The sequence below is a fragment of the Mastigoproctus giganteus genome, chromosome 2 (assembly GCF_048544385.1).
Source record: "Mastigoproctus giganteus isolate SK-2022 chromosome 2, ASM4854438v1, whole genome shotgun sequence".
NCBI lineage: Eukaryota > Metazoa > Arthropoda > Arachnida > Uropygi > Thelyphonidae > Mastigoproctus > Mastigoproctus giganteus.
In genome coordinates, this window is record NC_143576.1 from 88,905,880 (window position 1) to 88,918,331 (window position 12,452).

The 12,452-nt window shown below is 36.1% G+C and overlaps 1 protein-coding gene across 1 annotated transcript in view; it reads left to right on the forward strand.

Moving 5' to 3' along the window:
- LOC150089401 (tyrosine-protein kinase Fer-like) overlaps positions 1–12,452 on the forward strand; it is a 171,056-nt gene that overhangs the window by 81,610 nt on the left and 76,994 nt on the right. Inside the window, exons 10-12 of the mRNA XM_090389967.1 lie at positions 5,081–5,164; positions 7,316–7,480; positions 11,541–11,741. Of these exons, the coding sequence (XP_090246093.1) occupies positions 5,081–5,164; positions 7,316–7,480; positions 11,541–11,741 (450 nt within the window). The remainder of the gene's footprint in view (positions 1–5,080; positions 5,165–7,315; positions 7,481–11,540; positions 11,742–12,452) is intronic.

Consider the following 12,452-nt stretch of genomic DNA (forward strand, 5'->3'; position numbering starts at 1 on the left):
CGCGAATACCGAAAACGTGAATACTGAGTTATGGCCCCCATAGTAATAAAGGAGTTCCGTTCCAAAGTATGAAATATATAAGAAAAACTAGTCTAAAATTTTGTCTATGTATGTATTATATGTACCTTCATAATATGACTATGTAAATAGGCAGTACATAGTGAAATGCAAGCATATGGCATCAAAATGAAAATAAGAAACAATTTAATATTAAATGTAATATTTATTAGAAATTTCAAACAAATCTTTCAAACCAGCGTTTTTGCTAGATAAAAAACTTATCCCGCCAGTGCTATCACCAGTTTCGCTAAGGTGTTGATAAAGGAGTTTTGCCTTTTCATGAATGATGAGTGAACTTAACGGAATTTTATTTTGAGTTCGGTCTTCTATCCACAGATCTAAAGCCTTTTCCATTTTTTCTAATTTAACATCACGAGGTACAGAGCAAATTTTTGAAACAATTAGCGCATTTTCACAGACACTATGGCGGATTTTTTCTTCCGATTTCTTGATTGATCGTACCGTTGACTCATTGATTTTATAATGTTTTGCCACTGAGGAGACACTTTCACCATTATAAATTTTGTCTAATAACTAAATTTTATTTGCTAATGTCATCACCTTTGATCTTTTCACATTTCCCTTGTTATTCATAGCCATATTTTTGTACGGGTTAGAAAGAACTTGTCCACAATCAAGTCACTTTCTTCCATTAACACACTCGAAAAATTCTGTTTTACACTGCAAAACGATAGATTTATCACTTTTGTAAGCATATCAATTTATAAATTGATAAATTTATTCAATTTATAAGCATATAAATTAAAAATAAACGACGAATCCTTCCATGGCAAGCGCATAACACATACTGAACAAGGATTAGTGAGAAACATCCACGCTCACAATTTTGTCTCCCCACACCCACTGAGTGCTGTTTTGACTGGGAAAGATAATTTTAGCCACGCCCATGTTTTTTTATGGCGGAAAATGTTCACGGCGCTTTAAAATTCACAATTTTTTAGGTTTCATTTTATATTAAATCAGCAACCGCGAATACAGATACCGGGAATAGCGGGGGTTTACTGTAATTGTATGATTGAGCTGAGATTGTCATTTGTGAAACAGTTGCAATGAACTGATTTGTTCATTTTCATTAGAGAGATTTTCTGTGCTGCCAAATAAGCTTGCATGTACAGTTGCATTATAACATAGATTGGGATATTTGTCCTGAGGAAGGTGTTTGTAAAAATTCAATAAATTGCCCTCTGTGAATTTTAACTTTTGTCCATTATGGACAGAAACAAATGGAAGTCAGTTAGTTTGAGTTGTAAATTTGGTTTAGCTTCTTCATATGAACCTTAAAAAAGATTGATGAAGATCTTTGAACCATGCTGGAATTATCTTTATGATGCTCATCCTTAGGATTAACCAACCTTTTGGCATTTGTGTTTGAGATCTTCATAATTTTAGATAGACATCAAACCTTGTTGCCCCCTCTACAGCCCTTGCCTCTGTAGAGTTTTAATTTTCCAGTCTTTAAGTTGGGGAAAGAGAAATATGCTGTCAATAGTCTATCAGAAACTCCATGTTGTCCATTGGACTCAGTTTTCTGACTTCCTACCTATTTACACCAATGGTTCAAAATCTGAATCCTCTAGGGTCAGCAGCAGTTCTCCCATAAAACATCATATCACATTGAATTCCTCTGAAATGTAGTATTTATACTGCAGAGATCCATTCAGTACAACTTGCTTTGAGTAATATTCAAACTATGCTGCAGTATTCTAAGTGCATGTTATGCAGTAACTCCTTGAGTACTAGGTTGTGATAGGTAGATGATGTAGTACTCATCCAATTCTGTACTGGGTCTGCAAAATTCTCTACTCTCTTTTGCATTCAGGGTTGGATGTTTGGTTCTTTTGTTTTCCCTATTATATTGGAATTGAAGGAAAGGAGGTATCTAAATTGACTCAGTTTCTGGGTGGATAGGGTTTATTAGTCCCATATACAAACTACAGACCTATTATTCATTGTATATGCCTTGAATATTGGCACACATTATGGCATATGAATGGCATATAAACTGCACCGAATTAAGCTGCTGATTATGTCATGATCCTCTAGTCCAAACCTTTTTTAAAATGCAGACTGCTTTTATATTTGAGGCAGAGTCCATGGACCATAAAAAACTATACATGCAAATGTTTAATAAATATTTTTTAAATGCAGTGATATATACTCATAGTTAACATATATAGTATATGTTAGGTTGTTGCTTACTGCAAAAAAAAAAAAAAAACTTTTGTTATCATCCCACAGACCACAGATTGGGAAACACCAAGTCTTCACAAGATACAAAAGGAAAAAATTATTCTTGCTAAACTTATTGAGCATACTCATCTGATATATTCCTTTTTATTAGTACTATTGAACCTCCTTTATATAACTATTGTAAAAGTATTTTAACTATTAAATATATATAAATTTACTGTCCACATTTTGTAAGTGATTGCCTTGTATCTTATCAGTTTTAAACATCTGGCTGAACCATGCACACTCAGCTAGATTTTAACTGATGATTGCAAAATATCTGGTATTTTTATCTTTGTATAGAGAACCAGTTTATACCACTCTATTCAACGGTACTTTATTTTATCACATACTACATAATGTCTTGGAAAGATTTCAGTGGGTATGATTTTGTGAATAATGATGGTAAGTGTATGTACAACTCACCGCTATTGCCATACGTTAGACATGATGTACTGCCTGAACTTTTGTGCATGCATGATAATCAGCAGGGTATTAGGAAAACAGCAAAAGCCACAAACATCTCCTTTTTTTGTCACACCATCTTTATGAGATCTAAACATGTATTGTGGTATGTGAATGCATAGCATCATGCAACTTGACCCCTAATAAGGAAGCAACAGTGACCATTAGCATAGACCTCATTGAAGTAGAAGCTGCAGTCCCATCTGCCTGAACAGAATCAGTGCTAGAAATAAAAGGTGGTACTTGTATGACACCCCTACAACATGGCAGTTATGGATTTGGAAAAACAAATACATACATTATCAAAAGAAGTTTGGCAAAACAGATAAAAGGTTGAAATGTTGCTGGAAGCCTTCCACAATGCAAAAGTAATTGTGTAGTATGAATTCATTCCTGAACATAAGAGTATTAACAAAATACTGTATTTTTAATCTTGTGTTGCATTAGTATTCATTAAAAACTACTGCTGTTATCATCAGATTGCTAGAATTGTGGGTTAAAGGCTGGATTCTGTTTCATAACCCAATGTCATATCATTTTGCTACCATAGTGAAGTAATACTTCCACAGGTGAATTAAAGTGGTGGTGCTGCCACCTGAAGGGCCACAGATTCTGCAATTCTAAGCACTATCACTCACAATGGATGCCCCAAACTGAGTTCCACAATAACATCCAGGACTGCTTCCAGGAGTATAGTAATAGAAGAACATTTCATTCTTGAACTTAAATATATAAATTCCAATGATTGCCCAAAGGAAAAAAAAAAAAAAAAAAAAGACATTAATGGTTGAATTCCTTTACATTGCTCCATCACCTGTGGATTATGTTATGAAGAATTATTTGGTAATTATTATTATTATTAGCCATATGGTGCAAGGAAGCCTGAGGCTTATGCTGCACTAGCCAAAAAAAAATTTTTCTGAATTACCCTGAGAGAGAGAGAGAGAGAGAGAGAGAGAGAGAGAGAGAGAGAGAGAGAGAGAGAGAATCACCAAGGAAAAGAAGAATGGTGTTTTTTGTATTAGTTTGTAAATTTAATTCATACTTTTTGTAACTCTGATTCTGATAAGTTACATTCTTTTTGGTATCTTGTAAGTTTAAATTCTTAAGTTCAGTAGTTGATCAATTTTTGGTATCTCCTTAATTATTGTAATACTTTGTTAATTTAATTATTTTGTAAACTTAATTCTTACTTGTCTTCTTTCTTTATAGGCCACTACTTTGTTAATTTAATTATTTTGTAAACTTAATTCTTACCTGTCTTCTTTCTTTATAGGCCACAACAGAAGGAAGTTCTTATACACTTTTTATAGAAAACATAGTTATGCTCCTATTTTTTCTATGACTTTTATTAGTACTAAGAAGTACATGAAGTACACTTTTTGGAATCTCTCATATTGTGTAAATAACTCACAGTTGGATCATCAGCTCTCATACCTTAATGGTACCTACCTGCCCATTGATGGGATGCCAGATAGCTTCAAAATGGTGCTGAATAAGTAGCAGCAGATTTTTTTAATTGGGAAGTGTTTCTTATTCGAAAGAGGATGGTATCTAGTTGTGAAAGATTTCATAATAATTGATGTTATAAAAATGTAATAATGAGATTAGTGAGGGGAACAGGGATGCCCTTACCAGGAAAGACTTCAGTTCTCAAATTGCAGTGTCTGGAGACTAGGTACCTGCAAGGAGATCTGATTGAGGCTTTTAGGACTTTGAATGGATTTAGTAAGCTCATTGCTGATGGCATCCTTCGTCTTATGCAAACTACATGTGAGGGGGGGGGACATAAATTCAAATTGAGGAAGGATGATTGTAGGTTAGATGTGCAGAAATTTGCCTTCGGCTAGAAGGTAGTTGATTGTTGGAACAGACTTACATTTTTGGTCTTGTGGAAGTGGGTAGTTTGAGAGTAAATTCAAGGAAGAACTAGACAGACTGTCAGAGGGAAAGGACAAGTAATATGGGAAGTTTTTTTTTTTTTTTTTTGAGTGGTGTGTTCTTGTATAAGCTTGCTTTCTTTTCCTAAATAATGTCATAATTTCAGTTTTTCATAGTTTTAGGCTTTCCACCCTAAAATTTTGTTAGTTACTTCTTACCATAATAAAAATTTGTCCAGTTGCTACAAGTTCTGCTAAGAATAACTCACCATACTTTATTTTGCTATCATCCATTGGTAATTTTTATGTAGTGATTATAATAATTAACAATTATTACAATTATTACTATTGCTACATATCTGTACTAATTGCAATGATTTTTGTGCCCCAATAATTCATTAATTATTATATATCTTTCATTATAGGCCACAACAGAAAGCAGTTCCGATACAGTTAAAAATTCTTATAGAAAATATAGTTATGCTCCTACTCTTTCTGCAGCGAGCAATGTAAGTTTAGAATAACAGTATATACATGTTCATAAGAGGAAAAATTGTTTTGTAACTTTCTTCAAAAAATAACTATTTTTTTATTTCTTATTACTAAAGAAACAATCTTTGAAGTCACCATTGTTTTTATTTAGGGATGCATTTTGATTGAATGCAGATTAAAGCTGTACAAAAGTCATTGTGCACCTTAAAAACAATCTTGAGAAATTTTACATTTAAAAAGCTAATTTATTTTTGGTTGTTTCAGAAGAAGAGAAGTTTATTATGTGCCTTAGTATTAGTGATAAGTAATTCATGAACAGGCACAATATGGCCCAAGAGGTCCTTGAAAGGCAGCTGGTTCTTGTTGCATGACAATGCCCCCGACCATTCTACACTTGTTGCGAAGATTTCTGATGAAGCATGGCATTGTACAGATCAATCGTCCACCATACCCTTCTGATCTAGCACAAGTAAACTTCTTCCTGTTTCTCAGACCCCGGGTGCCAAGCGTTTGTGGCTGAGCAATTTCTTTGTGCCTTTCAGTGCGATTTCCAAAAAGTGATATATAGTTCTTTTACGTTCCTCTCGTTAAGCAATCCATTTATTTTATAACCGTTCTTGCTACAAAAGTACCTGTACAGAGCAAGAAAGGAAAGCCACCTTTCTTTTTTCTCATAGTTTTATTATTAACCTCCTACTACTTTTCGCTTGGCCACACCAGGCACTGCTCCTGCCTCCCTGTGGTGGGGCCCAGAAACCTTGGCAGAAAAGCTCATCTGCCAAGGGCCAAAAGGAGCAAAGATGGAGCAAAATGTTTATCCACCTTTAGAGCCAACAAGCTCTCAGTCGCAGACTGAAACCGATTATGACAGTTCACAACCCAAGAGGTTGAAAACAAATTTAACAATAAAAGAGTTTCCTTCCTTTCTAATATTACATTCACTTTCAGAACAACCTCAGCAAATTATCTCCTTTCCTCATCCAGAAACACCTGAAGAGTATTGGGATCTCCAAAGACTGTGAAGAGGCTTCAATCTGGAGACCTACTTTTAGAAACAACAAAGAATAGACATTCATAGAAACTCTTACAACTTTCAAATTTTGCTGGGATATCAATTAAAGTATCTCCCCATGCTACCTTAAATACATCCAAAGGTGTGATTTCTAGCTGGGATCTGTTGATCGTGACAGAGGATGAAATGACTCAAGAACTTCACGATCAAAATGTTATTGCATCAAAAAGAATCATGATTAAAAAAGACAATAACCTTACACCTACCAGGAATATTATTCTTACATTTAATTCCCCAAACCTACCATCAACAGTAAAAGCTGGCTATTTATTTTTCCGTGTTTGCCTGTATATTTCCAATCCCTTGAGATGCTACAGGTGCCAAAAGTATGGTCACTCTCAGACAACATGTAGAGGAAACCCAGTTTGTTTCAATTGTGGATCTTCCGATCATACTCAGTCTGAATGTTTGCTGACAGAAAAGACTTGTCCCAACTATAAAGGTAACCATCCTGCATATTCTAAAACTTGTGAGAGATGGAAAACTGAGAAACAAATTGTTAAATATAAAGTTGAGAACAAGGTAAGCTTTCAAGAAGCAAGGAAAATAATTGCTCCTACTATGCCCAAACATACCTATGCAAATGTTGCACAAAAACAACAAACAGTTCCACCCAAACTGATGTTACCGTCCCCTCAAACATATCAATCTCTGACTGGGCTTGAGCTGTCCTCTCTCTGCAACAGTCCAGTATCCCTAAGCACTCCGACCAGGCAAGTACCACTCCTCTTGCAATACCAGCGACACCTCCAGTGATTGCTAGTATATCACATAGTCAAAGTTTCAATTCGAGAAAGAATATCCAAGAATCATCCATGGATGCTGATTATTCTTACAACCAGGACGATCCAATTCTAGAAATACATGTTGAAGAAGATATGGACATTGGATGGCCTACATTTCCAAAAAAAAGACAAACAGAAGACTGACCACTATAAAGCTGTCATACTGAAAAAGCAATCAGATACAGCTTCTTGTAATCATCTCAAGTAATGCCTTACATTTTACAGTGGAACTGCAGAGGACTTTGTAGCAATATCGACGATATTCATTACCTTATTCATTACCTTACTCTCTAGTTGGTTTCTGCTTACAGGAAACCTATTTAAATTCTCAAATTTCCACCTCCATAAAGAACTACTCTATATTTCGAAAAGATCGTGTTACGTCGAATACTGCCCATGGTGGTGTAGCCAGCTTGATCAACTCACAGATCCCAGCCAGCCAAATTGTTCTTCAAACAGAAATTGAAGCTGTTGCTGTAAGTTTCATTATACAGATTGCAATAATGCTTGTTTCAATCTATCTTCCACCAAATCCTTGAAAATCTTCTAAATTAGATAGATATGGCCGACTAATTGAAATCCTTCTGGATAAGCATACCTTACCATCCTTAATACTGGTGGATCTACTTACATAAAATTGCCAACTGGACAAACTTCTGCAATTGATCTCTCGATTTGCTCCCTGATACTGTTTCCAGTCGTGGAATGGTCTGTTGTGGATGATCCCATGGGCAGTGACTATTTTCCAGTTATATATAATCTGCTCACTACACAACCACCTTTACCAAAACCTTACAGAAAATGTAAATTCTCTCGAGCCAACTGGGTAAAATTTCAGTCAGCAATTACACTGAATGAGGAAATTATACGATTACAACCCCTAGATGAAGTGACAGAATATATCACATCCCAATTGCTATCAGCTGCTAAAAACTCAATTCCATTGACGAATCCCCCGGCAGCATTTTAACTACTGGTGGAATGATGAATGCATGAAAACAAAGAGGGAAAAAAATAAAGTGTGGAATTTATTTAGACGATCCCCAACCACAGCTAATCTCATTAACTATAAGAAATGAAGGGCAAAAGCTCGTTTCATACAAAGACACGCCAAGAAAGATTCCTGGACTTGGTTTATGTCTACAGTAAACAGAAACACTGATTCCAGATTAATATGGAAGAAAATTAGGCAGCTTTCTGGCAAGTTTCCAACCATCCCTACCACAATTCTTTCATGGAATGGGCAAGAACTCTCTTCTCTTCTAGATGTAGCAAATGCCTTGGGAAAAACCTTTGCCCAAGTCTCATCGGCATCAAGCTATTCGCCTGAATTCCAGAAAATTAAGAACATCACTGAATCACGCCCCATCAACTTTTGCACCTCTTTAATCTTACCATATAACCAGCCTCTTCAGTATTTGGAACTTCTGCAAGCCATTAGAAAAACAGAACAGTGCAGCAGGGCTCGATGGAATATATTACATCATGTTACAACACCTTGATGACAAACATTTGCAGCTACTACTGTTATTTTATAATCGAATATTTCTGGAAAACATTTATCCTGTGTCTTGACACTATGCCACAGTTTTGGCCTTTTAGTTACCGGCCAATTTCTTTACCAGGATCTTTACCAGGTTTGAAACCTGGTAAAGATCCCTCCAGTCCTTTTAGTTACCAGCCAATTTCCCTTTCCAGTTGCCTCGGTAAAATCCTTGAGAAAATGATCCACAGATGACTGGTTTGGATAATTGAAGACCAAAATCTAATGAGTAATAGTCAACATGGCTTTAGCCAAAACAGATCTGCCTTACATCTTATGATCTAGGCCGAGTCCACAATGCTTTTGTGAGAAATGAACACCTTGTTATGGTTGCCTTCGACATAGAGAAGGCATTTAATACTACCTGGCATCACGGCATTCTTAGACACCTGCATGCCCTTGGTCTACGAGGCAACCTGCCTATATTTATTAAGAACTTTTTATGGAGTTGTTCTTATCAAGTACGATATTTTAACTCCCTTTTTATGATATCCTTGAAGGAAGGAGTTCTGCAAGGGTCTGTACTGAGTGCAACACTTTTTGCCCTTAGAATTGATTCCATTATAAAATAACTTCCAAATACTGTTGAGGCTTACCTTTATGCTGACGATCTCTCTCTTTCTTTCTATTCTCAGAACATGATATCTATTGAACGTCAATTGCAGATATCACTAAATAAAATACAAAAGTGGGCAGTGCCCAATGGCTATTGTCTTTCACAACAGAAAACTGTCGCTATACATTTTTGCAATCAATGCAAATACATACAGATCCCGAACTTCACATGTCAGACTTTACCATTCCGATTGCCACCAACAACATCAGATTCTTGGGATTAACCCTTGACAAGAAGTTAAAATTCCTTGAACATATTAAATTTGTGCATAATACCTGTCTCAAAAAGCTCAACATACTAAGAGCTTTATCTGCCCTGTCTTGGGGAGCAGATCTTACCTCATTGCTTCGATTATATAGAGCATAGATTAGATCCCGTTTGGTTTATGATGCTCCAGTTTATGATTCTGCCCGAAAAAGTGTACTACACAGGCTGGATCCTATACAACACTGCATTACGGATTGCACTTGGAACCTTCAGGACATCTCCAACTCACAGTCTATATATTGAAACTCATGAGCCCCCTTTGCACCTCCGCAGAAGAATGTTACTACTGAAGTATGCAGACAAAATAAAAAGTTGCTGTTTGCATCCTATTCACCCATACTTTAATCCTCAACTACCTAATCTATACAGAAATAAATCTAATAAAATAAGGCCAGCAGGTCTACGGCTTTTTGAAATATCACACAGAGTTGGAAGGTTCCTCTTCACAATAGTCAACAGGTAATGAATTACTTTCATCCACCTTGGACTCGCCCTTCTTAACTGAACTTTGATACTTATTTTCTTCGATGGGGGTAAGTATCTTCTACCGACTCTCAACCTGAAACAACTCCATGCAAGTCATATTCAGAGCTATGTTGATTTCCTGTCAATATATACGATGGGTCCAAATCTCATTCAGCCGTTGGAGCAGCAGCAGCTTCCACTTGAGTATAGCAACGTTTCTGCAGAACTACATGGAATAAAATTAGAATCTTTACCTATCTTCAAAATATTTAATTTACACAGACTCTCTCAGCTCAATTAGAGCAATGCAAAATCCATCCTATACGAATCACCCTATTTTAAACCAAATAAGGAACTTGCTCTTGAAAATTGAACAATGTCAACAATTAGTGAACTTTTGTTGGATTCCAGCACATTCAGTGATAAAGGGGAATGAACTGGCGGATATATCGGCAAAAAATCCCTGCACATTAGATTTGACCTCTGACCATGATGTCATAAAAGCAGCATGCCTCGAACAATGGAAAGAGCTATGGCACACCCAGACTAATAACAAACTTTTTCAATTGAAACAGGAACCAAAATTTTGGCACTCAAGCATCCAAACAACTAGAAGGGAAGAAGTGGTACTTGCATGGGCAAGAATAGGACATACTCATCTGATCCTCCGAAGTGTCCACACTGCTCAGTACAGCTAACAGTCAAGCATATTCTTATTGACTGTCCTCAATATCACCAGGACAGAACATCAGTCCTGCTTTCTCAGACTAAACTGCAAGAACCAATATCACTAGAGCATATTATTGGCAAGCAGACAAATATTAAGGAACTTTTCTGTTTTCTGAAAAAAATTGGAATATACCATTGATTCTGAATAGTTTTTCTAAAATGAAATTGAAATGCCTTCATTTCTGAATTATTTCCTAACACAACTCTATGGACAGGTGCACATAGCTAGTGTAGCTTATGTGCCATTAAACACCCATAACGTGCGCACGGACACACACACACACACACTCTCTTTCTCTCTCTCTCTCTCTCTCGTTTCCCAAGAGAAAGAATGATTTCAGGATGTTGAGGACATCAAGAAAAACATAACTGCCGGATTGAACAGCAACTCTTTGGTTACTTTTGCTGATTCTTTTCAGAAACTTTGAAAATGGTGTAATGAGTGCATTCCAGAACTTGCAGAAGCATTGGAATCAATGTGCATATGGTATCAATGAACTATTTACAAATAGCTTCATCATTTTACAAATATTAGTTCAGTCTCTGAATTTTTTTATCATATTCTGTAATTCCAGATTTCTGTTTAGGCCCTTGAGATCATGTGTATTCCACTTTCCCTTGCATACACATTAAGAAGAGCCTAAGATTTTATATCAGCCATTGCTTGAAATCAGGATGTGGATATAATAAAAAAGAGATAAGTTAACAATTGTTGAACTGGTTTAGCACATTTGAAACTATGGTTGTCAGACAGGTCAATTAGTTATGTATTCTGCTTGTGCAGTTAAGAAATGTTTTCCTATGATATTTGTAAGCTTATTTTTTTGTCTGTGAAATATTAAAAATTATTTTGGATTCTGATGCTGCACGATGCTGTATTTATAAAATTATTAATAGAATTTTTATTTATGCGTAGATAACCCTTAATCCTAGTTATAGTAGCCTTCAAGATGAAGATTGGTTTCATGGTGTTTTACCAAGGGAAGAAGTTGTTCGTTTGTTAAAAGAAGATGGGGATTATTTGGTACGGGAAACACATCGTAATGATGAGAAACAAATTGTATTGTCTGTATGTTGGCAAGGTCATAAACATTTCATTATACAGACTACAAGTGATGTGAGTATATTTTTATTTATTTCTTGTAGATTTTTTTATATAGATTTCAGTGTAGTGAGAATTGCTTTATTTAATTATTTAACAATATAAATGTTGAATATTTGGCATTATATTGTTTTTAAGTAGCAAGGCAAAAAATTTAGCTATGGATCACTAAAAGCTTCATTTTAGGAAGGATGTGGATCTGATAGAATCAGTGACAGTGAAGGGCAATGGATTAATTAGGGGAACAGAAAGGTGCTTTTACCAAGAAACACTTCAGTTATTCAAATTGCAGAATCTTGAGGCTATGCACTGAAGATCTATTTGAGGTGTTTAAGGTTTTGAATGGATTGAGTAAGCTCAATACTGATGGAATTCTTCTGCTTGCTTAGACTACACACATGAGGGGGCATAAATTAAAATCGAGGACTGATGGTTGCAGGATAGATGTGTAGAAGTTCTCCTTCAGCCAGTGGGTAATTAATTGTTGGAACAGGCTTCCATCCGATGAGGCGCCTCCGTAGCCAGGTGGGAAGGAGCAGCAGTGCGTAGCACACGCTTCTTGATTAGACCGGGGTTCGAGCCCGTCACCACCAAATATGGAGGATGCGGAAAGGTCAGGGAATGACCACCGCATATCCCGGAGCAATATGGCCTTAGTTGCTAATGCTCCTAAAAACCAAATAACAAACAAACAAACAAACAATCCATCCGATGTGGAAGTGGTTA